The sequence below is a fragment of the Perognathus longimembris genome, chromosome 15 (genome assembly GCF_023159225.1).
Source record: "Perognathus longimembris pacificus isolate PPM17 chromosome 15, ASM2315922v1, whole genome shotgun sequence".
Classification (NCBI taxonomy): Eukaryota; Metazoa; Chordata; class Mammalia; order Rodentia; family Heteromyidae; genus Perognathus; species Perognathus longimembris.
Genome location: NC_063175.1, coordinates 58,932,909 through 58,958,760, shown reverse-complemented (window position 1 = coordinate 58,958,760; position 25,852 = coordinate 58,932,909). Strand labels below are relative to the sequence as shown.

The 25,852-nt window shown below is 54.9% G+C and overlaps 1 protein-coding gene across 1 annotated transcript; it reads right to left on the bottom strand.

Moving 5' to 3' along the window:
- Positions 1–5,495: 5,495 nt before the first annotated feature.
- On the bottom strand, positions 5,496–25,403 carry Sall3 (spalt like transcription factor 3). The gene is made up of 3 exons (XM_048363366.1): positions 25,022–25,403; positions 9,550–13,007; positions 5,496–8,428 (listed from the first exon to the last, which is right to left on the bottom strand). Exons 1-3 carry the CDS (start codon positions 25,101–25,103, stop codon positions 7,997–7,999), a joined length of 3,972 nt encoding a protein of 1,323 aa, XP_048219323.1. The 5' UTR covers positions 25,104–25,403; the 3' UTR covers positions 5,496–7,996.
- Positions 25,404–25,852: the final 449 nt, after the last annotated feature.

The following is a 25,852-nucleotide window of genomic DNA, read 5'->3' as shown; positions in this document are numbered from 1 at the left end:
GGCCCATCTGGTGGGAGCTGTGGCAGAGTTCTGGTGGCCTGAAGCCGCAGTCAGCCTGGGAAGAGGCTCTGGGCGTGCCTCGGGGATTTCTCTGTGTCCTCAGGCCCTGGGACAGGGCCCCTCCTCCAGGGAACCCCAATTCCACACAGGCCACAGAAGGTCCAGAAACAAAGGGCACCGACTCCACGAGGGGCTTCTGCTTGGGTGGCCTGAGGGCTCGTGGGTTGCAATGTGTTTTTACGCTTGGAACGTATGTGGAAGGTCCGGGAAGGGGAGAAGGCCCTGCATGCCCTGCATCTCACTCCTCGCTGGCCAACCAGCTGACTCCCCCCGGAGCCAGGGGCGTGGAAAGCGCGCGCTGGCCACCCTCAGGAGAGCGGCCGCTGAGCTGCGTTCTCCGCTCCCTGGCCGGGGCCGGGCTCCACGCTGGCCACACGCATGCTCACGCTACCTCCCACAATGCCGCACTCTGCGAAGGGGGTCCTAGCCCAGCCCGGAGAGGCTGACCTCCTCCCGAGGGTGGGAAACCCCACGCCACGGCACGCGCACGCTCTGCTGTGTGAGCAAGCGCCTGCTAGGCACGGAGGCTCGCCCCGTGAGGAGTGTCGGCTTGGCCACGTGCAGGCTGAGGTGCCTGTCGATCGAGTTCCGAAATCTAGCATCTTCTCTCGGGGAGGATGCCTGAAAATAAAAGCTCAGGACAACGTTCTACTTACGAGTTTACCTTGCAGTTCAGACAGATGGACCACTGACCCGAGTCGGTGGGCCTCTCCCCCCGAAGCCCATCCTGACTCGAATGAACTCTGACTTCCTCCAGGACCACCGAGCCCACCAGCAGAGTAGACTGAATTAAGATAAAAACAGCCGAGTTAGTTCACACTGTGACACTGCAAAGCAAGGACTAGGAATGAACCATTTTTAAAATGAGATTTTCAAAACGCTATTTGTACCAAAACGCCCTTTTTCTTCACGCTCTTAGGTGTGTTCTCTCCATAGCTCATTCCTGACGACCAGACATTTGGGCGTGGCAATCCATTTTTCTCGAGCTTGCAAATACTATTTTAATGCATTCACTATTTTTATATAGCTCACCATTATTCACCTATCGCTCTCACAGCCAATCAACCTGGATTCCATCCACGATACACTAGCAGCAAATTGAGCTCTGACCTGCGCCAATCCTTTACTGTCAGTCTTCATGATTCGATCAATCCTGGAGCAATAGGCATTGATCACTACGGCAGGCAGCCTGGAGTTTGCTGTGAGTGGCCCTTTGCACATGCACATGCGAGTGTGCACACACACGGTAGGCAGCATGCATACTGGCTTGCTTTGCACCTGCTAAAGCTGGTTTGAGACCCAGTCACCACTGATCAGCTGGGTTCCCTTTTGCAGGGCTGTGGCTAAGTCTTCTTTTTTTTCTGAATAATTACTTATTTATTGTCAAAGTGAAGTACAGAGGGGTTACAGTTTCATACATCAGGCAGTGGGTACATTTCTTGTACAATTTGTTACCTCCTCCCTCATTTCCCCCTCCTCCCCCTGTGGCTAAGTCTTGAACTCGTCTTTTGGTAAATGCCCAGTCCAGTTCTAGTGTGTTTCTAAAACAGAATCTAATTCAGGCCAGTGAAGAAAAAAGATAGTTTAGATCAGAGCTGCGCCCAAGGGACCATCTTGGAATTAAACGCACATACTGTAATTTCAACTCATCTCCTACATTCTCCAGTGAACAGTTGAGGGCACCATTAGGTGGGAAAAAAAAAAAAAAGGAAACCAGAAAAATTCTGAGTAAGAGATGCCACAGCAAAGAGAACGAATACCGAGAGGTTTTAGGTGGGTAAGGGATAAAATAGGAGCAAGCGAAGAGAGTCTATATGCTAGATTCTATTTTCAAACCACAAAAAGCATACTGGAAAATAAGTCTGAAGTTTTGCTGAGGAAAAACTTTATAAATATTTATTGACAAGGATCAAATTGCCTCTATCTCCTAATGGAAATCAATGCAGTTTCCACAGTTCTTTTCTCAGTAAGTAATACAGGCCCGGTGGTTTCTTGGCTCAGCTTATTATTCCGAGTAAGTATCCGCAGACTGACAGAATTGTTAATGCTGTCTATCTCTTGAATGACGAGTGCAGAGGAGAAAGCCCCAAGTACACAGCGTCAGGTGACAGGACTTGTGGGGAAAGCCGCAGGGGAGGGACACAAATCGCCGGAGGCTGCTGTGTCACACCTCTGGACTCCATGCTGGTGACTAAACCACCAGGCAAGGAAGGAAGCTTCAAAATCTAACTTCTTCACAGTATCTGGGTGTATGTGGGAAGTCCTGAGGTACTTTTTCATTGTGTATTCATAAACTGTGGCCATCTGAGGTTGAAAATCACTTGGCCCAGGCCTGCTTGTCTTCAGTGTGTGTGTGTGTGTGTGTGTGTGTGTGTGTGTGTGTGTGTGTGTGCACTCACGTGACCCTTTTCCCCTGGGATAAGTGAAGGTTATTCTTAAATTGTCCTTGACACAGCAATAGGGGGAGCCAAGTAAAACAGAAACACATTATATCTTAAGCATAGTGAAAAGATCGGCCAGTTCTCAAAAAATGTAGTGACTTCTTGTCATCTAGGTAGTGTTATTCCTGTATGTGAGCAAACCACTGGTATTAAAATTCTAGTGTCCTTTCAGTCAATCTAGGAGGAACACAAACAGATGGAATCAGTGAGAGCTAAAAATACCGGGGACACAGAGTGAAGGAGATGACTCACAGTTCTCTGAGAAAATTCTAGTTTACAGTTCATTCTAGAATTTCAAAACACGTGTGTCACACCAACTTAGAAAGTGTGGGTGGGAGACAGAATCTCAAGTTCACGAATAATCACATTGGGAACTACTGCAATCAAGCATGTATTCCATGATGGAGTTGTACACAGTGAACAATTCATACTGATAACCAGGGTCCTCCATTTCCCACTTCACGAAATGACCCAGTTCTCCATTTCCAGTGACAGCTCGGGAACAGCCCCGCCCACCCTGGTGACCACCCTCCGCTGGTGTCTCCACCTTCCCGACGATCTTCTCTCCAGATCACACCCCGGTGAACTCTGAGCAGGCCAACACAAGAGGCAGACTGCAAGAACGGCACAACCCAGTGTTTCCAGAGAAACCACACAATGCAGACAGGCTTAGAAATCAGGCCCGCCACACCAGGGACAGCAGGGTGGGTTCTCTAACATTTTACACAAAAACAGTGTGAAATGACCATTGCTTTCGGTGCTTGCTCTCAGGACACGTGTGTCATCTTTATGGGGTGCCGGGTGTGCCATCTGTACAATACACAGAAAAATCAAGTCTTAAAAAAAAATCTTTCTAATAGAAAATACAGTGGGCATAATGGTCACAGAGCTCGAGTTTATTTTACCTTCAGTATAGCTGCATTTTTTTGAAAAGCATCAATAAGTTCAATTTAAAAAAAATCAAGGATACAAACACATTTTTCATGGTCCCAAAATGATTCCACAGTTCTTTAGCAGTCTTTTATAGTAGCTTTTTCATATGGAAAAGTCTTGTTTATATTCTAAGTATGGACAGTGACTCTGCTAGGGGTGGAAGGAGGCGCTAGTGGCAGAGCTGCGTACCGTCAACCCTGCCCCTTGTTAGAGACGAGGACGGGACTGGAGAGAGGAGGACGGCGCCCCGTGGGAAGAGCACACGTAACCTGACGCCACAGGCTCCGACTGGGTACAGCAAGGATGGAATATGTCTCTGATTTCATTTTCAGGCTTCCCATTTGTAAAGAAAGCCGAGAACAAATACCAGTGTTTCCTTTTTAAGTGACAAGGAAGGGGAGAATTTTTTTCCCTCTGCCATCATATAAAATACTTTGTGCATCAAATGTGAACACTGCCAAAAATCACCAAAGGACCTGGGGATAGAAACTTTTCCATGTTCTTTTTCAACGAAGCACTGAGTGGTTAAAAAAAATCTTTGCAAAGGAATACACAAGTGCTTGCTCCCCATCCTGGCGCTGGTCATTAGCAACTGCGCGCGTGTATCACACGAAGCTGTGGTTGGGGCTGCAGGATGAGATACGTGGTGAGGCCAGGCCGGGCCGGGAACCGAGGTCGGCAGCATCGTCGCCCCGCCTGCCTCGAGTGTGCACTAGGAGGGAGAAATGAAGGTTTGGACTTCTGGCATCAGGCAGCGAACACACAGTGCCTTCCAGTTGGTTCGGCTGGAAGCACACGCAGCCCAGTGATATATGCCCCCGTGCCCGCGGCAGCTTGTAAAACAGAGTGGGGACTGGGCACTGTCTGCCAAACACCAAGTGAAGAAGGAAGAAGCAGGTGGGACCCGGGCCCCATGCTTCCACGGAGATGCAATTACATAGCAGAGTTTGAAACAATTGCTGCCTAGCCCTTTAGCACTGCTATTAATTAGCTGTAAATGTGAACGGTTCCTGTCATGAGCTTAATAGAAATGCATGTGGGTAACTTTTTGAGGTTCTTGCGAGTTGTGATTCCTGACACTCAGTTGAAGTGGTGGGGCCGGTGTGCGAGGCAGACGCTCGTGCTTGTTAGTCCCAAACACCTCCTGTTGTATGTTTGAACAGTTTTGAAATGGAAGGAATAAATCTCATTCCTCCTGCATTTTCACTTACAGTAATTATTCTAAATGGCTGTGGAATCTTTGCTATTTTCTTTTTTTTTTTTAATTGAGTTTACTATCTGATTGAGTGAGCTTATATTAGATCATTCTACTCTAGCAACGAAGCCGGCACGGTTTAATTTCTAAGGCTATGGACCCTGCTCAGGCTTGGCTGGTCCAGCTAGCTTCACGGTTAGTGCCTTTATCGTTCCTAAAACCTTGCCCAGTGCCTTCCAGATAAAAATCATGGCGACTTCTAGATATCGGTAGTTAAAGATTGGTTTTTTAAAGAAAGGGTTATATATCATAAAACCCAGGAGCTGTTAATTATTTAAAGTTATGTCTCCCAGTGTTCCTGTGAGATAAAGCTTCCTTTAAAATAAAGGACGTCCTCCATTTGGAGGGAGCTGCGGGCGGGCCCGCACGTCTCCGGCAGCGGGGGCGGGTCCTGAGCGCGTTCCTGCTCCTGCTCCTTCCCAGAGCAAGAAATGACGCACATCTGTTTGTGCGAGTGACCTGAACATGCTGATGTGGGGTTCCGAGGTGCATCTCCTGACACCACCAAGGCTCTGGGGGGGGGGGGACGCGGAGAGAGGACAACTCCTAAATTGCCTACTGTATCTTCTTCCATGATAGATTTAAAAAAAATTCACAATTAAGAGAATGCACTTTTTTCTGGGGGGGGGGGAGAGGAAGCAAAAAGCAACAACCACCAAAAAAGAACACCCAAATGGAACGGGGGGAGGGGGGGAAGCTCAGCCGCAGTGCCCTGGCCTGGCCTGCTTGGGGCCCCGGGCTCATCCCCAGCACCACAGAAGATAAATCAATAAACCAAAACCAAGGCCGAGCAACCTACTCTTAGATATCCGCTTCTCTCCAGGCTGCCGATCCTGTCAAGAAATACCACAGACACACAGCCACTGACGGTGACCAGCGCCTCCAATGCCACTTCTCCGTCAGAAGAATCAAGGAACGCAATTCAGAAATCATATTACATCCTGCATTTTATTCAGTTCCAGGTGACAAAAATAGTACCCTAGACTAGGACATCCATTTCAGTCAGCAGATGTGTCAAGCAACAAGATTTATCATAAAAAATATTGGATCTAGGTAACCACCCCCGTCTCCCAGGACGGCCCTCGCCCTACATGGTACTACCGTATAAAAATAGTGTCTCTTCACCACGCAGAAGGACGAGCCTGCCTGAACGCCGGGAGGGGCGGGTCTCCATGGACTTCATGAGCCATCTTATTTATTACACTTTACATTTCTCTTTTCTTCCGTTATATACATATCCTTTTGGGAGAAGGAAGGACACTAACATGGTACTAAATACCACCCCCCACCCCCAAAGAAATCACACCAAAAGGACATAAATAACAAAACATTCAACTGCTGGAGCACAGTCACATTAGCCACCTTGCGTTCCCTTCCCCGACACTGAAATCCAACCAGTCGGCACAGAGCTGGCCCGGCTGCCACCCTGCCCAGGTGAGAAACAGCCCTAGAGTTCCAGGTCCACGTCAAAGAAACCAACAGCTAACGAGCCTTCGAGACTCGGCTCCGCCACGAGCCGGCAGAAGCAGCCCATTTTCCTTCCCACAGCAGTGTTGCGGTGGTTGTGTTAGAAGACTGTTCTGTTTTTCTGTTTCCTATGAGAAGACTCACTGTCTGATTCGGTCTTCAGGAGCAGACAGCCCCTCGCACCGTTACCCAGCTACCTACAGTCTCTCTCGGGGCAATTCTGTGGTTTGAAGTTCATCACGTCAGCTCCCAGCATGCTTCCGACGCACAAAATGAGGTAGTACACACAACACTGACGTTCAAGTTTTGATTCAGGCCCGCCTCCCGGCTCCTTGCTTTAGACAGTCATCAGTGAAAGATTGGATTTTCAATAATCAGAGGACATTGTGCTTTGTGTGATTTTCAGAAGACCACAGACCGTGAGAAGTTCTAAGTGAGGACGGATAATGCTGCCAGACACTTGCTTTTGCTCTCATTTACCGGGACCCGGGCACCGCAGGCAGTCAGCTCTTGTGTGTGTGGAGGAGATGGAGGCCCATGGCGGACCGCACCTACACAACGCTCTCCTGGTTATTTCCTGGCCTGGGGTCACAGTCGTAGGATCTGTCAAAGTTTCACTAGGGTAGTCACAGTTCTTAAATGAGCTTTGTAGAAAAGTTAAATAAATCATGTTAATTTAAGAAATGGCAGGCCTTATTTTACTGAGGCACTGCTGACAAGTCTTGGTGGCTTTGCTGCCTAAGGAGCATAGATTTCTCATGTTGTCTACCTTAAGACAAAACAATAAATCATAACAGGATCGTGTCCCCATCTTCCTTAAACCGAAGTACTATTTATAAAATACTTTACATCTTTTTAAATTTTCAAATTATAGACAAACCTCCCTAATACAAAATACTAAAAGTGCAATTGTATAAATTAAGAGTTTGCAACCACATTATACAAACATTACCCTTTTATTGTACAGCTTTGATAATGTGAAGTATTTACTCACAACTGTTTATAATGCTGTGAATAGAGATGGTGATGTTTGTGTGTAACTCATTCCCTAATCAACTGCTGGCTACAGACCAAACCAGGAAAAAACTGTTCACATAGCAGCTACAAACACTTAAATTAAAAAAAAGAAAAGAAGAAAGGAAAGGCTTGTTACTGACAGGTACTTGCACACGAGAAGCATGCGATCTTTCCCATAGAGCGTCACAATTCTGCCTGCACTGGAATAATCCTTGTATTTATAGTAAAAACAAATCTTGCTTAAAAAAAAAAATCACATAGCCAGATGTATTCTGCAGTACAAAAGCTTCATTTGAAGTTGGGCTATTTTATTGTCTGTTACCCGCATTATCTTAACATTATAAATACTACCGACAAGACACGGTGGTCGTAATACACAGCAGTGGTAACACCCAACCACTCCTTTGAGACGAAGAGTTCCTAAAACACAGTTCGAGTTCCTACCTAATCGGAATAGATCTGTGGGATGGGGCTTGCCAGGGCTCCTCGGGGGCAGGGCCCTCTCTCCAGGGGTAACAAGGTAGCTAGGTCTGAGACCTTTCTGTTCCTAAGGCAGTGTTCCGAGCACTGTTCCCGACTGGGACTTTAGAGAAGGCTGTGGAGTTCTTAGGAACAGTCGGAGCCCCTGCCGAGCGGAGCGTGCGACGGCCGGCCAGACCACCTTTTGGCAGCGACACCGCCAAAGCGCCCTCTGCCACGAGCAAAATTTTAACGAGAATCTAGGCATAAAGGGTCCAAAGCCTGACGCTCCAACTGCAGCACGCGGACGCAGGGCAGAGCGGACGCCGGGCAGAGCGGACAGACAGGGTCCCGGTGCGGGCGGCTAGTTTATGCCAATCTCCTTGCTGTCCTCAATGAACCTGGTGAAGGGCCGGCTGGCTCCCGTCTCAGAGCTCGCTTTGTCCAAGCTGACAACGGGCGGGCTGCCGCCCGTGCGCACCTTGTCCACCGCGCCCGCCATGGCGCCCAGGGGGGGGATGGCGCCTCCGCCTAGACTTACTGGGAGCTGGGGCACGCCTCCGTTCTGGATGACGGAAATCTCGTTGTTCTTCATGGCCAGCCCGTTCGTGATGGCTGCGGCATACTGGTTCCAGAAGCTGGGGTCCACGTTCATCGCCCGGGCAGCCAGGTCCTTCTGCAGCATCTCGGAGAACTTGAGGGCGTCGCCGCCCAGGAGGGCCATGGGGTTGTCCACAGACAGGCGGCGCCCACGCCGGGCGGGCGCGTTATTCCACATGTGCGTCCCCATGTGCACCTGCGGGAGACACGGAGGGACGGGCCTCAGGCGAGCGAGCCGGAGCCCCCGGGGGCGCCCTGCCCGCGGCTGCTGTCCTAGCAGTCACCGTGACTGCCGGGACCCAAGACACGCAGGCCAGCCTTCCCGAGCACTCCAGACGGCCCGCTTCGCGAAGTCGCCCCGAAAGCCGTCCGGGGAGTTAATGACTGCGTCCTTTCAGTTAACAAACCCGATAAGGCATGCTTCCCGCAAGTGCACATCCCAGACAGCCACCAGAGAACCTTCTAGAGCTTCAAGAATGAGAAGCCCCGTCCACTGTTTGATCACCTCCTCCTCCCTCTGACAGCACCTGGAGCTAGAACTGTCTGACTATGCGTCTCTCTTCTCTTGCTCTCTCACATAAGGAAGCTTTAATTCTGAAACGCCCGGGGCCTCCTGCAGCAGCACGGCCCGCAAGCGGCTTTCGTCCCGCCCGCACCTGCCCAGCGCACAGCCGCGGGAATGGACCTTGGGCTGTCCCTGGGGGTTTGCTGGGGCCCAGACGGGCAGTCCCTGCAGGTCCTCGTTTGAACGGAGGACGGAGCCCAGAGCGTGTAGGCACAGTGTGGCTGGCGGTCAGCGGCGCGGGCCGTGGTCACCTCCAGAGGCGGACGGCGCCGCCGTGGTCTTACGGGGACGCACACGCCTGTTGTCTGCTTTTCTCCAGGCCGCAGAGTGCTCAGAAGCTTTCCACCCACCCGCGGGGCCTCTCAGCAGCCACATGGGCCATGGAACATTCCAGAAGTCACAGAGCAAGCCCCATCTCCGTGCTGCTCGTGTGACTTGGGAGCGTTTTAAGGCCAAGCTGACCACTTGCTGCAAAGCGTGGGGCAGCCATCACCCTAGGGCCCAGCAGGAGTGGGGCCGTCAGAGGAGGGGAGCAGCCCAGCCCCGTTCCCCTCCCCACGGGTACCGGGTGAGCACGCGGGCACAGCCGTGCATATACGAGACACCTGTGAAGCGCACGCGCGTGACCTGCCCCTCATCCCACCGCAGGCACGCAGCCTCTCCACCCGTGACCCGGGCGTCCCCCGGGGCCTGGCGGACGGCCACATCGGCCTCTGCGACCACCCGGGCGAGCGGAGCCCGAGGCCTCTTACCTTGAGGTTGCCCTTGGTGGTGAAGGCCCTGCCGCAGATGGTGCAGCCGAAGGGCTTCTCCCCGGTGTGGGTGCGCTCGTGGATCTGCAGGGCGCTGGCCGAGGAGAAGGTTTTCCCACACGACTGGCAGTTGTGCTGCTTGGGGGTCCGGCGTGGCGGTGGTGCCAGCATGGGTGCCAGGCCAGGGCTCATCACGGCCTGGGGCCCTGTGGGGAGCTGGACTCCGGCCGGCAGGGGCGGGCCCTCGCCCAGGGCCGCGGCCTTGCTGTGACCGTTCACCTCCATTTTGATCATGGTGGGTGCGGGACTGGCGACCAGGCCAGGGGTGCTGTGGCTGGGACCTAGAGTAAAGTTGGGGTCAAACACCTGAGAAGGCAGCTCTTTCAATCTGTGCGTCAGCAAGTGTTGCTTTAAATTACCCATAGTGGAACAGCCCCGCCTGCAGAGCGTACAGACAAACGGCCGTTCCTTGGTATGGCTGCGGTGGTGGATTTCCAGCGCGCTCTTGCAAGCAAAGGGCTTGCCACAGACACCACACACAGTGCTCGCACACTTACCCCGCTCTCGGTTCAGGAACAGCAGGCTGAAGGGGGTCTCCTCCTTGATGGCGGGCCGGCCGGGGGGGCCCGCCGTCAGGTCCAGGGCGCCTCCATTTCCGGGGCCGGGGGCCGGGCTGTCGGGCCTCTCTGTCTTGAGGGGAATCTCCCGGGGCTCCTCCTGGGCGCCGAGGCCCGGGGACTTGGAACGGAAGCTCTCCCCGTGACTGTGGGTGGGCGACGGCGCCTGCGAGGACGAGGACTCCGACAGCGCGGGGCTGCCCGCGCTCCTGCTCTCCAGGTCTCCCACGGCGGACGAGGAGTCGTTGCTCAGGCGGTCGCTGTCCCCGGACCCGTTCTCCACGGACTTCAAGCCGGTCAGCTGCGGGCAGGTCATGACCGCGTCAATCATCTTCATCTGGTTCTCCAGGGCGGCGATGCTGGAGATGACCGAGGGCGGGGAGGGCGGGCAGGACCCCGCGTAGGAGAGGAGCGGTTTGGACGAGTCGCTGGCCGTGTCCTTCGGCTCCGCGTCCTCCTCCATGGAGTTGTCGTCCAGGTCGTCGTCGAAGCTGCTCAGGGTCTCCGCGTTCTTGTCGTCGAAGGGCAGCTCGGCGTCCATGGCGTCCTGGAAGCTGTCGGGCAGGGGCGTGTTGGGGATCTGGCCGCCCATGTGCATGCGGATGTGCTGCTGCAGGACCACGGCGTTGGTGAACTTCTTCTGGCAGATGGGGCAGGAGTGCTGCACGCGCAGGGGCGGCTTGGCGCGGTGGACCCCGAAGTGGGTCTTCAGGTTGCCTTTGGTGGTGAAGGCGCGGCCGCAGATCTTGCACTTGAAGGGCCGCTCGCCCGTGTGCGTCCGGTAGTGCATCTTCAGCGCGCTCTGGCAGCTCAGCACGCGGTGGCAGATGACGCACTGGTTGGGGTCGGTCATCTTCTTGTCGATGTTCTCCACCAGCTGCTGCAGCTTGGAGGTCTCCGACGTCTGCATAGAGTCCAGCAGCCCGCCGAAGGGGAACTGGGCCTTGAACTGGTCAGAGACGGCGGCGGGAAGACCGGGGCTACCCAGGCTCGTGGAGGCGCTGTCGGTGATGGTGGTGGCCGAGGACGTGGGCAGCCCGCCCACCTGCCCGGCCGCCACGGGGGCCTCCCCGGTCCTGGCGCTGGCACAAGGCAGGCTGACCGGCTCGGTTTTCGTCAGGGCGGGCCCACTGAGGAGTGGCTGCGGGGACTCGGAGGCCCCGGCCAGGCCGGGCTCCCCCTGGCCGAGGCCCGGGGACATGCAGTCGCTGGACGCCGGAGAGGGCCTCTGCGGGGAGCGGCTGGCAGGGGTGACGCTGGGGGAGTCGGTGTAGCCGTGGTTGCCCGCGATGCTGGGCGGCAGCTGCAGCGCCACGGAGGTGGGCGCCGTGGGCAGCACGGGCTTGCTGTCCAGCCAGGTGGTCACCGGCTTCTCCGGGGGCAGCGACATGCCGTAGGGGATCCCCGAGCAGGTGGGCACGTTGTCCAGGTACTCGGGGACGGGGTAGGGGTTCATCTGGATGTGGGGGTACTTCTCCTTGTGCCTCTGGAAGTGCACCTTCAGGTTGCCTTTGGTGGAGAAGCGGTTCCCGCAGATGTTGCACTTGAAGGGCCGTTCCCCGGTGTGCGAGCGCAGGTGGATCTGCAGCGCGCTGTCGCTGCCAAAGACCTTGGCACAGAACCTGCACTTGTGCTTGAAGAAGGGGTCCTCGGCGCTGGCCTTGGGCTCGAACACCGACACGTTGGGGGGCTTGCCCTTGCGGTGCTTCATGAGGGCCGACAGGGGGTCTAGCGCGTTGGCCGTGGCGGCGATGCTCACCAGCGGGTTGGGGAAGATGACGCTGCTGCTGGCCGAGGTCTGAGGTAGCAGGGGGTTTGGCAGGCCGGGGCCCGAGCCCGGGGGCGGCCCGGTGGCCAGGGCCGGAGACGTGGACGCGCTCTGCGGCTGGGACGCGCTGCCCGCCGCGCCGGACACGGAGGCCGCGGCTCCGGAGCCCGGGCCCGCCCCGGAGGCCGCCGGGGCCCCGGGCTCGGCCGGGCCGCCGGGGCCCGAGCCCGGCTGCAGCAGGGCCGGGGGGCCCTCGAAGGCCGCCGGTGGGGCGGCGGGGCCCGAGCCCGCGGGGGCGGCGCCGGCCCCGGGCGCGGACAGCTGCAGGGCCGGGTGCGGGGCCGGGCCCGGGAGCGGCGCCGGCGCGGGCCCGGGCGCGTGGGGGTGCGGCGGGGCGCGCGCGGGCGGGCGGCTCATGAGGGCCACCTGGCTGCGGATCTGCTCGATGAGCTGCAGCTGGTGGATCTGCTGCTGCTGCAGGGCCACGAGCTGCTCCAGGATGGCGGGGAGGGCCACGGCGCCCGCCGCGCCCGCCGCGGCCCCCGCGCGCGCCCCCTGCGAGAACTGCGCCACGGCCACCTTGGTGCCCAGCAGCGTCTCCAGCGTCACGTTGGTGCTGGGCACGCCGAAGGCGGCGGGCGCGGGCTCGGGGGCGGCGGGCGCGGGCGGGCCCGGGTCCGCGGGGGCCGCCACGTCCATGGGCTCGGCCGCCGCGGGCGCCGGGGCCCGCCCCTCGCCGCCGGCCTCCGCGGCCTCGCCCTCGGCGCCCGCGCGCTCGCCCTCGGCGCCCGCGCGCTCGCCGCCCTCGCCCTCGCGCAATGGCGGCGGCGGCGGCGGGGGCGGCGGCGGCGGGCTGGCGGGGGAAGGTTCTGGAAAGTCCTCGGCGGGCGGGGCCGGCTCATCCTCGTGCACGATCAGCACCAGCGGGTGGGGGGTGCAGCTCCGCTTGTGGCGCAGGAGGTCGGTCCAGCGGAAGAACTCGGCGCAGCACCGCTCGCAGACGCTGGTGTCCTCGCCGCCGCTGCGGCTGTCGTGGCCGCTGTCGCCGTCCTCCGCGCCGTCCCCGGGGCCGCCTGGGGGGGGGAGAGAGAGCGTCAGCGCGCCGCCCGCGCCGGGGAGGATCGATACTTTTTATTTTGTACAAATTACCCCACTCCCGCGTCCCCGGCGCCCCGGCGCGCGCCGCGCGGCCTCCGCGGCCGGCTAATCATTTTCTTAGCGCCATCCATCAAATTATGAGGCGCTATCCATTGTGGACGCCGCTTCCTAATGAAATTCCATAGACGGCATTGATTTCCAATAGCCGCGCGCGGCCCGCGGCCGGCCTGTCTGTCGGGCACAAAGCCGGCCTTCGACGGGCTCATTAGGGCGCCCCTCTGCCGCCGGGCGCCCCCCTTCCCGGCACCACGAGGGCGGCCGCCGCCGGCCCACGGAACCCGGCACACCTGACCTGCGGCCCGCCCTCCCCGCGGGCAGGTGTGCACGGGGGGCAGGTGTGCACGGGGGGCAGGTGTGCACGGGGCAGGGCGCACGGGGCAGGTGTGCACGGGGGGGGCGGGGGGCAGGTGTGCACGGAGGGGAGGTGTGCACGAGGCAGGGCGCACGGGGCAGGTGTGCACAGGGGGCAGGTGTGCACGAGGCAGGGCGCACGGGGCAGGTGTGCACGGAGGGGAGGTGTGCACGAGGCAGGGCGCACGGGGCAGGTGTGCACCAGGCAGGTGTGCACGGGGGGCAGGTGTGCACGAGGCAGGGCGCACGGGGGCAGGTGTGCACGAGGCAGGGCGCACGGGGCAGGTGTGCACCAGGCAGGTGTGCACGGGGGGTAGGTGTGCACGAGGCAGGGCGCACGGGGGCAGGTGTGCACGGGGTAGGGCGCACGGGGGTAGGTGTGCACGGGGGGCAGGTGTGCACGAGGCAGGGCACATGGGGCAGGTGTGCATGAGGCAGGGCGCACGGGGGCAGGTGTGCACGGGGTAGGGCGCACGGGGGGCAGGTGTGCACGGGGGTAGGTGTGCATGGGGTAGGTGTGCACGGGGGGCAGGTGTGCACGGGGCAGGGCATACGCGGGCAGGTGTGCACGGGGGTAGGTGTGCACGGGGCGCAGGTGTGCACGGGGGCAGGTGTGCACGGGGTAGGTGTGCACGGGGTAGGTGTGCACGGGGTAGGTGTGCACGAGGCAGGGCGCACGAGGGTAGGTGTGCACGGGGGCAGGTGTGCACGGGGTAGGGCGCACGGGGCGCAGGTGTGCACGGGGTAGGTGTGCACGAGGCAGGGCGCACGAGGGCAGGTGTGCACGGGGTAGGTGTGCACGGGGTAGGTGTGCACGGGGTAGGTGTGCACGGGGGGCAGGTGTGCACGGGGCCGGGCGCACACGCGCGCACGCACACACACCGGCCCCTTCCCAGGAACGGGAAGTCCCCGCCGGACACTCTCCTCCGTGAGCGCAACAGGGCAGGCACACGCACTTCTTACACTTCTGTTCGCACAAACCATCTCCGGGATCCCCGAGTGCAGGGCGAGCGGGCGGCCGGCGCTTGCTTCCCTCCCTCCCGGGCAGGCCCGGCCCGAGGCGCCGGCCTCCACAGCCAGGGCCGCCAGGTGATATCCACGCGGGCCCGGCCTAAAATGGATCATGCTTAATATAATGAATTGGCTCTGCCAGATACAATATTTCTTGGCAAAATGAACAGAAATTACATGTTATTGTGATTAGCCAATAGAGTTCAGCGGATTGTTAACAAACTAGGAATTATATATTTAAAGTTCATTTATGTTGACATGTTTAACATGAGAATGCTGTAGTCAGACACACTTTTTGTACCTATTTTCATCTATTCTCATAGAAAGACTTAGCAAATTATATGCTTGTGCCATAGTGGGAAACCCTCTAATTGGTTACACATGTTTAATTACTGTTGTAGGCAGCCACTTCCTCTGTCTCCCCTTACCCTCTTGTGCCGAATAACAACCGTGTTTAATGAACAACTCTAATTCACACCTGATCAAATAAATAGCTGTGCAGGAACCAGCCACTGACACCCAGGGACAATGCCGGCTCCCACTTTTGGGGTGGCTGGGGTGAGGAGGGATGCCAGCGGCTGCCTGGCTCTCGGTACCAGCCGTGGGTGCTCCTGACTCTAAGCTGCTCTCTGTCAGCTTGCAGACGGTGACAGCAACCGGTCAGTCCACATGGAGCAAATGACAGCAGCAAGACAGCCCTTTGTTAAACATGCAAACGTGAATGCCAGAACAAAACTCCTCCAGGCTGAGTCCCAGAAAAGGTCTGCTGTTCTCACTCTGCTAAAAAACCAAAACCAAAACAAAACAAAACCCCAAACAACCCCACAAATAATAATAATGATTCCGATTTCTCCTTTCAGACTTTGGGGAAAAAAAATAATTGAGCACTGAGTTCAGTAGGATAATATGATGTAAAAAATTGTCCCATGAAAGCCAATTGCTAGTCTCCTGGAAAACAGAATTAAAAAGAAAAATTTTGACACTGGTCTGCTCTCCATGAGGCCATTATTTCCAGGTAATTTATACATGCCTTTAAAAAATTATTAGCAGCATTCAATTAGCATCTTCTTAACTGGCTAAGCCATTTGAAGAGGAAAAGAAGTTAGAGCCGGCCAGCCCATAAAGCCGTAGACTTTTAAACTAAAACTAAATTCAGTGCGAAGATCAGGCTGGGGAGAAGTCTCATTACAGCGCAGAGGAAGGAATGTAATAGGTATGTAATGAGGTTGAGGGTAGCTGGGAGCAAAGACACAGCTGATTTATACAGCAGGTAGGCGCATTAGCAAAACAAATATTCTCTACTCAACTTTGCTCAATATATGCAAACTCTAATTGCAAACCTGCTAAGGAGGTTAGGGAGCAGGAAGAAAAAAGGCCTAAAATCTTTAAATAAAAATTTCTTAATGCTTGAAACAAAAACAACAGACATACTTGAAATTCTATTGTTTTGCAAAAACGCTAAGAACTTGTTTTAAAATTTCTTTAATAGTGGAATGTTCTTCATAGTCACATATTAAAATAAAAATCTAGATGGGCATTTAAAAAGCTCATTTTCATCAATCAAATACTTACACAGAAATAACAATGAGCACTTAAAAATGTTGATTTCCAATATTTTAAAGCTATAATAGAAAACTACTTTTAATCCTTTTTAAAAATGAAATCTCAAGTTAAAAAATTGCTATTCCTTGAAAGTTTTTCTGCAGGTAACTCTTTAAAGGAAGGAAAATGTACAGCTCATACAATGTGCTAAATCATTCACATGGTTTATAAACTTTAAATTTTGCAATATCAAAGCATTTGTAAAAGCTTATTAAAGAACTCTTTTCCTTTATTTGAAACATGTATTAGGGACAATTCCCTGAGAAAATGCTTAAAAGTTTCCCTGACTTCTGTATCACTAAAAGTGAGTTTGGGGTTGAATTAATTTATGTATAACTGTAAGCAATTCTCTTTACAAATGAACATTCCCCAGATTTTCTTTGTAACAAACATGTGACACAGAGAGACATTTTGTTTTACACAAAGATCTCATGCTTTTCTCAAAGGTCTTGACCCAAACAAATCTGTTTACCTTAAAAGATTTGCATTTTCAAATCTCCATTAAGACTTTTTTTTTTTTAATGTGTTAGGTATTTCTAGGGCTCACTTCTAGATGCATGGAAATCTGGGTGAGCTCCCCTCCTTTGGTAATTTCCATTTTTCCCACTGGAAGGATGCTAAATTACAACTGCTTCTTAACTGTGGAAACTGTGTACAGAGTACTGAAGCACTTTCTGTCAAATAATGCCATTTTGTTTAGTGCAGTTTTAATGACAACCTCAACATGATGAAGACATGCTTCTCAAAGTACAGTCATCATCCATCTATAGTCCTTCAAAAATTGCACAATTATGAAAAATGGCATTCTGGCCATTTGGACCTGTTAACAATTCATTATGTTAATGAACTGAAGGAAATGAAAATAAGTAAAAATGTATTATAAGAAAAGATTCATCATAAATTCTTTTTCTGACTAAACTATTATCTTAAGAACTACAGCTAGTAAAGGGAAGAAAAAAATCTCCAATTCATGTGTCTTATTAAATGAGAATCGCCACTTCTAATTTCCACTAGGCTTGGTACTAAAATGCCAATATCACAATGACCTCCATTGTTATTTTCACATGCTTGTAGGGCAATGTGTGATCAAAATTTGAAAGTGATTAGCATTCCACAAAGCTACAGCTAAGCAAGTATTTCTTAATATAGCTGTGATGACCAAGACTATAAGTAGAAGGCGACTATTTCCAATGTGGAATTGAACTGTCTGTGTTCTGGATGTTAGGGAGTGAGGACTTTACCTGACTGGGGACACCATGAAGGGAGCAGGGAATGCTGACAGGACAGACCCTAAGTGCTGGCCCGGATGCATGCTAGAGGAAGAAAGGAAATCTGTGTCACTTGCTTCCACGGTTCATATTTTAATCACGAAAGGCATAAAGTATGGCACCTAACTGGGAATTATTTATTTCAGTGTTTTCCATAACAAGAAAACCTATTGTCCTATCACTGCTATAGCCCCTCCATCCTGCCATCTTAGTTTAAGCCAATACTGTGTCAGGCTCAAATGTATTTAAAATGCATTTAACCATCTTTTAATTAAACTTGCATTTTGAACTGGCCATTATGCTCTAAAAGTAAAAGTTATCACACCATGGCTTAATATGGCTCAGATTTTTAATTTCAAGGTACAATCTTGTCAGGGAGAAGCTCTCAAAATGCTAGGATGACAGTGTAAGTTTGAGAAATTATTACCAATGCAATTTTCCTTTTCTTTTCTTTCTTTAAGGGGGGGAATTAAAAAACAAGCATTGTCAACATTATCATTAGTGTCAAAGCAATTTATTTTTTTTGCATGCCGCTTCTCCAGCTAAGCCATTTAAAACTGTAAGTAGGCAAGGGACTGAGCAGGAATTTTATAGTACATAAGGGTAGTACTAGGAAGACAAGAAAAATGCCAACCACCTCACCACGTAATTTGGCTGAGCCTCTCACTGGCCTCCCTCCTGGCTGGCAGGCAGGAGCAGCGGCTCCAGGTTTCTTGCAAAGGGCCCCACACTCCTCTCTGCTTCTGGGAAGCTGACCCCTCACTGGTACCAGGCACATGCCAAACCTACAGTGCCGCCACCGTACCGGCACCAAAGAGGCCGACTGCCGATTTGTGTTGATTTACAGCCATCACAGTGCTTGCTATTTGTACTGCCCATTTCCAGGGCTCCTGACGGCACCACGCTTCTGTGTCGTTAGGCGAGCTCTGCTGGTTCGCACCGGGGTGGGAGAAAATCCCAGAGCCCTTCAGAGAGCACCGCCTCCACCAGGGAAAGCTGCAGCGGTCATTCAACAACAACAACAACAAAGTGCCATTTTCCACACCCGATAGAGCTGCGTGCTGAACAGAAATATCCCATCTTTAGGCTTGACTAGCTCATCATGAAAGAGATCCCTAAGAGATTCCAAGCAGCCTCTCTGCTTTCATTCCCGGCCTGTTCCGCCCTCCCACCATCTCTCAAAGAACGGTGTATCAGGAGACAGGCTTGATCTTCTGCCATGATCCTTTTAAAGTCACATGTGGAAAGCACCGTCTGTGGTGGCATATAAAGATATCTGAACATGCGGCTTTCTTTAACAATTTCTAAATGCAGTTCTCAAAGAGGCTTTTGATTTTCTCCTTTCAGGAGTTCCGCGCCTCGTACATAAGCTCACCAATTACGAACAAGTAGTGAGAGAGGGCTTGTATAATTTTGCGAAGGACTTTGTTCTGTTACAATTTGGTAACCTATTTTTAATTCACTACAATTAACAAAGGGAGTGGCTAAACTGGTTTAGCACAGGAAAAAGCGCGTTAACTTCACCCCTTTAATGAGTAACTTTAAAATGCCACATGGGTCTTCAGTACAGGAAATCACACTTTCTCCTAACCTTCACATCCCTTAAAAATCTAGTGAGCCTTTTTCAAGTTTGCCTAAATTGTTAGGAGACACTTATTTTCTTGCAAATTAATTCTTTTTAACTCCTTATGATAGCCCCGAATCCCATAAAGAAAGATGAATTATCACATACGGAGCCCAAGCTGCGACACAGAGGGAGACAAATAGCGATCCCCACTGTGTTTAACAATGTAGAAGAAATTCCAGGCGCAATAGAAAAAAACCTCTGTCCTTTCTCCCCCAGCCCCAGCCGCGTGTGCTCACGGCGCTGAACGGTGGAGGGCACTCTTGCTACGCTCAAACCCGCGCTGACCCACACTCCCGCAGTGGCCCGCATCTCAGATGGGTGAAGTCACGGCCACCTGTGGCCCAGGCGCCACGCGCCGGCTGGCCGTGTTCGGCCGTGGGACGGGCGCGCTCCTCCGTGGGAAGCGTGCGTGGGCTCCGGCTCTCCGCCCCTCGGCACCGGAAGGCCGCGTTTGTTACACTTCAAAGTCACGCAATTGTCCTTGCAACCAGCTGCTGCGCGGTGCTCACACGCACAGAGCACACGCTCACACCGCTATCTGTGCCTAATGAGAAACGGAAACCTGCGGTGTGTCAGCAGAGGCCAAGACAAAAACACACTCAGAAAAACAGTTCAAATGGGGTGAGGGAGTGGAAACCAGGTTGTCCGGTCACTTTTGGTTAAGATGAGATGGCTAGAATGATACAGAAGGTAAGGTCCTTGAGAACTCCCAAGTAAAACTTCACTTCTGTTTGATGGCATGCCTCTGAAACGCGTCGACACAGCACACACGCATTTTCAATTCCACGGCACGAATAATCAGCAGAGGGAAGGAAAGCAAGCTAGCTGTAGAAATGCCTACATCTACATAGCCCCAGAGCCCACGGCGGCCCGGGCTCTGCTGTATCCAGGAAAAAGGCAACCCCCAACCGCTCCCCCAGGGGCCCCGGATTAAATCATTTCCATCCTCTGTCGTCACCTCAGGAGCCCGTGCATTTCTGCAGAAGTTTGCTCACAAGCAGAAAATCCATCCTGGAAAAGCCCCTGCGCCTCGGCTGAAGCCTGAGATTCTGCATGGGTACAAAGCATACAAAAGAATTGGCCAGGGCCACTGTGAGCGAGGAGCAGTACTGCTGAATGAGGACAAAGTGCCTGGGCACCTGCAGGCTGAATGAAATGGCTCCACATGCAATGGCTCCTCAGAAGGGAGCTGGGTTCTCTCCCTCCAAGAACTGGCAGCACATGTGCTGGACTAGATGGCATTTGATAAGCTGTACTGTGCGGAACAAACTTGCAAGGTCTCTAGTTAACACTCAGACCGTGTTCACACTTAACAGAACAGCGCTGAATCCGGTTGCCAAGGTCAACAGCACAGATGCACTAATTGTATTATGAGCTTGACATCTAGTGGCCACCCCTGGCAGGGCAAAGCAGGCAAAGGTTAAGTCAGCAAGCCTTGACAAAGCTCTCCTCACTGCCCACCTTCAGGGAGGGCGGCCCACGCCGGCCAGTGCTCCGCAGCCTACCTTTTACACGCATAAAAAAAGCTTTCTCTGCCTCACCAGGGGCGGAGGAGGCAAAGGGGTCTGGTTCCCAATGGCTCGCAGAACGGATGGGGACAGGGGAGGGCCGGAAAGACCGGAACAGGGGGAAACGCTCGCCCCCATACTGCGGTCATCTGCTCTTTTTGGTGGACCCCATGTCAAACGTGAGGACCTTTTCCTTTAAGAAGCAAATCCTCTTGAGCGCTAATATTCTACAGCTAATCCATTATTTTTTTTATTAAGATTAATATTCTATACTTTCTGTAGCCCAACTTGCCTGCCTACTTGCCAATCCCATCACATAGTAAACTGCAGTTTCAATCATCAACGTTGACATTTTAAGAGAAGTCTGACATTTTTAAAATAGAAAAAGCCTAACGTAAAGCATTTGACTGTTACATAGACTTTATGTTTGACTTCATCTTAAGTGTACAGCAACTTAACATAAGCTGTAATTACAAAGCAGTCCACCAGTAGTACAATTAGTTCACACCTTCACGAGAGAGACTATCTGAGTGAGATATGCTGGTTTCTCTTATTCTGGAAACCAGCAGAGACTTCAGGTGGGGAAAGAAACGCCAATAAAACAGCCATAAATGAATGAATAAGTTTCTGCTATCACATCATTGAAAAGCCACGCTTCCTCAAAGTATTTTACTGCATTGAAAGATGGTAGCAAACAACCCCACTAGCCACTAAGAAGGTCTTTAGTTCAAGAAGAGCTTGTACCAATAGTCTCATTGAAAGAATGTTAAGTCCCAACTGATGGTCAGGCCAGAGAACAGAAATCATGAAAGAAAACATTCTGAAGGCCACCTGGAGAGGAATGGTAGAGCTTAAGTCTGAAAGTGAAACACGAGCCACTGATCAGCTCAGATACAAAAAAATAATCAGTTGCTAAGTAATTCCTGCTGCTATTCCTCACCTTTTCCTTTCATGGACTCTGCACACACCTAAAAACACTGGTTTGTACATTTGCTGCTAAAAAGTTTAAAAATGCACTGTACATAAAAATTCTCCAAGTCTGGTAGCATGACTGTGAGATGCAAGTAACTCAAACCCATGTTTTTTTGTGGTTCACTGGAATATGCATGTTAAAACAGGTTAAGTTTTTAAAGTGTTATTCTTTTAAAGAAACGTTTTCAAATTCTCCTTTTCCTTTTCTAAGCTGACTTACTTTCTACCTCTCATGTTTGAGAGAAAGCAATCTGCCAGTGGATGCTAGAAGTGGCTTCGGTATTGTCCCTTTTGGTATGCTGAATTGTAAATGTGTTGGGGGTGGGGGTGGAGGGGAACTCTGCATATACAGAGAAAAGAAAAAAGACCTCTTCACCGAGCTGGTGGCCTTCCCTCCCTGGGTTTAAACACGCTCTGTGAATTCCACGAGTCAATTCTTAGGTCACAGGCTTGCCACATTTGAAAGGATTTTAAAGATAGCCATATACTGTACACTGGCATTAAATAAAAACACTTTGAAGCAATTAGTGCCAACAACCAGAATGCAGGATGGCAAACTGTTTTAAATTACAATGTCCTTTTGTTCTTCCTTAATACGTGCTTTCCTCCTAAGGACAGTAAAATACATCTTTCTTAAATTGCATTTTATGCAGCGTAGGATGGCAACATTACACCCTTAAAGTTCTTAGTGAGAGTTAAGTGCAGCACTGTCTGTGGAAGTTTTAATTAGTTTTTCTTAGGAAAAAAAAAATCTTCAGCTGGTTCAAGATTGGTGGCATGGATTTAACTAAACCCCAGGCTGCCTCACATTTACTTCTAAGATAGGAATGGAATAACTAGTAAATAAGAAAAAACTTTTAAAGAGGAGCTCCTACTGGGAGTGCAAGCCTCAATGATTTTAATTTTTACACAAGGACAACTTTGGAGCTTTGCATATATCATCTATATTTTCTAGGTCTGGACACATCATTTCATTTCTTCAGTGTACCAAAGCTACTGTATCTGTAGAACATTTTTTTTCATTGTCTGCCTAAAAACCAAAGCCTGAAAAATGTCATAAAAACACGGGCTTTTAAAAAAATCTGTAAATGAACATGGCTATGATACTTTGCCCTTCCACTATACTAAATTTTTTTTTTGCAACTAGCATTTGCTCTGCATTATCAAAGCCTTCAATTTTACTGCACGCAGATGGACCTATTGCTTTAATATGTCACTCCCAAAGTGGTTCAAAGGAATTATTTACCTCATTTCTAAAACACTGTAAACTAACTCAGCTCACTTATAACTTCATGCATGACATGTTTATTCCCACTGCATCTAACAGAATTAAAATTCTGAGGCAGTCCGATTCACGTTGGAGTAATTTAGTTTGCACAACCATTCATGTTCCTTCCTTAAAAAAAAAAAACAAAACAAAAACCCACAGCACCACCACAAACCACTGGATTTGGTTATCTCAGAGCAATACACACGCGAGCACTCCTTGAATTCACAGGGAACGCACTATCTTTTATGCTCCACGAACAATCTGCTTCAGAACGATTAAATCGGAAAGAATCGTCTGAGCAGTTTGCCTCAACTACCCTCCCAACAGGCGGGGGAACGTCTGCGGGCTCTTCCTGGCCGGGCTGGGAGGGCTCCGGATGTCTGTGGAAAAGGCCCGGCCCGGCCGTGGAGGCTCTCCCGGGAAACCCGCGCAGCCGCCGGGCAGACGCGGCCAAGGCGGACCTCGTGGAGGCTTTCCCCGCGCGCCCGCCTTCCCGGCGGCGTGTGCGCCCCGCACCGGGCGGGCGTGCGCGCCCGGCCCGCCCCGCTCCCGTCCCCGGGCCGAAATCGCCCCCGGCCGGCCGAGCCCGGGCCCGGTCGCGGCGCCCCGCCGGAGGCTCCGGGAGGGAGCACACGCTTCCGAGGGGGGGGACGGCTCCCCGAGGCCGCGGCGCACTGACATTGTTGCATTCGGGGGCGGCTGTGAGAGCGGATTTTGGGCTATTCAGGAGCCGCGAGAATGAGGCTTTACACCGCCTCGCTGGGATGCGATGTCGTTCTTTTGAAGGCCGGACTGTCTTTTTCTCTCGGCAGAAATAAATCCATTCATTTGATCATGTAGTCATTGAGCGCGATACAAAACAAACCAAGTGTGAGAAATGCTATGTGAAGAAGTAAACAAAACCAAAAAAAATCCATTTCCATGACAAAAAGAGTCTTTGTCCTTAATCTACCCAACATATGCAAGCGTTTCTTTTTAGCCCGTCGCCGGTTCTAATCTGGGCTGACTCGGCCGCCGCCGCCCCGGGAGGACCCCGCGGGTCCCCGCGCGGGCTCCCCCCGGCCGCCCCTGCCGGGCGCTCCCGGGCCCCTGCGCCGCGCCGCCCGGCGCCTCCCCCTCCCCGGCGACCCGCTCCCCCGGCTCCTCTCGCCCCTTTCCCGCTGGTTTTTATTTTATTTTATTTTTTTGCCAACAGCCTACTTCTGGAGGCGAAGGGGCGGCCCGCGCCGCCGCGCCACGCTCCGCCGGCCGGGCGCGCAAGTTGGCCGGCCGGCCTCGTTGTGGTGGCGGAGTCGCTGACCTCACGCGGGCGGCGGGCTCCGGGTGGCCGGCGGCCGCCCCTCCCCGGCCCCCTTCCCCGGCGCCCCGGGGGCACCGCCGGCCGGCCGGAGCCCGCCGCACGAGGGAGCGGATGCCCGGTGCCCCAAACTTCACGGCGGCCAAGTTGGGCGGCGGGGAGCCGGGCCGTCGCCGGCTCCTCGCTCGCGCGGCGCCGGCCCTTTCGCCGGCGGGGGGCTTCGGAAGTTGCGGCCCGAGCGCCGCCGGCGGAAGGAGCTCTCGCGCCGGGCCGCGCGCCCGCCCGCCCGCCCGCCCGCCCGCCGGAGCGCGACGAGGCCGGCGGGGAACTTGAGCCGCCGGGCTCGGCTCGCTCCCTCTCCCGAGGCGGCCATTAGCGAGGCCCGGGGACGCTCGGTGCCGGCGCGCCGCGCGGCCCGCGGCCCCTCCGCTCGGCCGGGACCCGCGGCGGCCAGGCCGGGGCCCAGGAGGCGGCGGGGACCCCGGGGGTCTCCGCGCGCACCGCCGGGCACCGGCCACGGCGTCCGAACCACGCTGGCCCGGCGGGGCGTGAGTCCCGGGCGCGACCCCCGCCGGCTGGGCCCGGCCGGGGTCCTCCCGGGAGCGACCCGGAGGCGCCGCCGCCGCCGCGCCCGGCCCGGGTCTCCGCACGCAGCGAGGGCGGGCGGCGGGTGGAGGAGGTGACAGGAACCCTGGGGGATCCTTCCGTCCCCGCGCCGCCCCGCGCGACAGCCCCGGCCTCCGGCGGCGAGGGCCCCCGCCGTCCCCGCGCCCGCCCGCCCGCCCGCCGCACGCGGCTCCCGAGTCGGAGGAGAGCAGCCAAGTTCACTCGGCCCGAAACTCTGTGCACGCGCCGGAGGATCACCGGGACCCGCGCGGTCCTGGGGACGCGGCGCCGACACTTGCTGGCGGGCACCGGAGAACTTTCTCCCGTCCCGGCCGGCGCGGCCTCCCCCGCCGCCCGCCCTTCCCGTCCGGAGAGGGCGCCCCGACCCCCCGGCCGCCCCGCGGCCCCGGCCCTCACCGTGCTCGGGAGCCCCGTCCGGCGGCGGCAGTTCCTCGTCCGACCTGAGGTGCTGGGGCTTGGCCTGCTTGCGCCGAGACATGCTGCTAGCGGCGCTCCGGGCCCGCGCGGGGCCGCGGCCTCCGCGGGGCGGCCGGCGGGGACGGCGCGGGGCGGGCGCGGGGCGGCCGGGCGGGCGCGGGGCGCGGGGCGGCGGCGGCGGCTGCGCGGGCCGCGCATGGGGCTGAGCAATTAGGCTGGTGAATAATGCGCGGCCATTACCCAGGGCCGCGCCGATTGGCCGGCCTCCAGCGGCCTATGCAAATGAGGCCGCGCCGGCGATTAGCGGAGCGGCCGCGCCGGCGAGGAGGGGCCGCGGCGCCTGGGACCCGGGCGCGCGCCGCCCGGCGCCGCTCACATCGCGGGCTCCGCCGCCCGCGCTCGGCGCCCCGCTCCGCGCCCGCCCGGCCGCGCTCTCCAGCCGCCCAGGTGCGGCGCCGCCGGACCCGGGAGCCGCGCGGGCCGCTGCGGCCGCCCCAGCGCCAGGCGCAGGCTGCAAACTTTGGCGGCGTCCGCGCGGCGCCGTCTCCGCCCGCGCGCCGGGCTCGCCCCTTTATAGGGCGTCTGCGCCGCCGCGCCCCGCGCCGCGCTCCCCCCCCCCGCCGCCGCCGCCGCCGCCGCCGGGCGGCCCCTCCCGGAGCGGGCGGCCGCGGGCAGGGCTCCGGCCCCGCGCCTTTGTCTCGGCCCGGCCGCTCGGGCGCCGCGCCGCCCGCGCTCCGGGCCGGCCGCCTCGGCTGCGCGGCGGAGCTCGGCGCGCCGGGCCCGCTCCCGCGCCGCGGCCCCTCTCCCGGA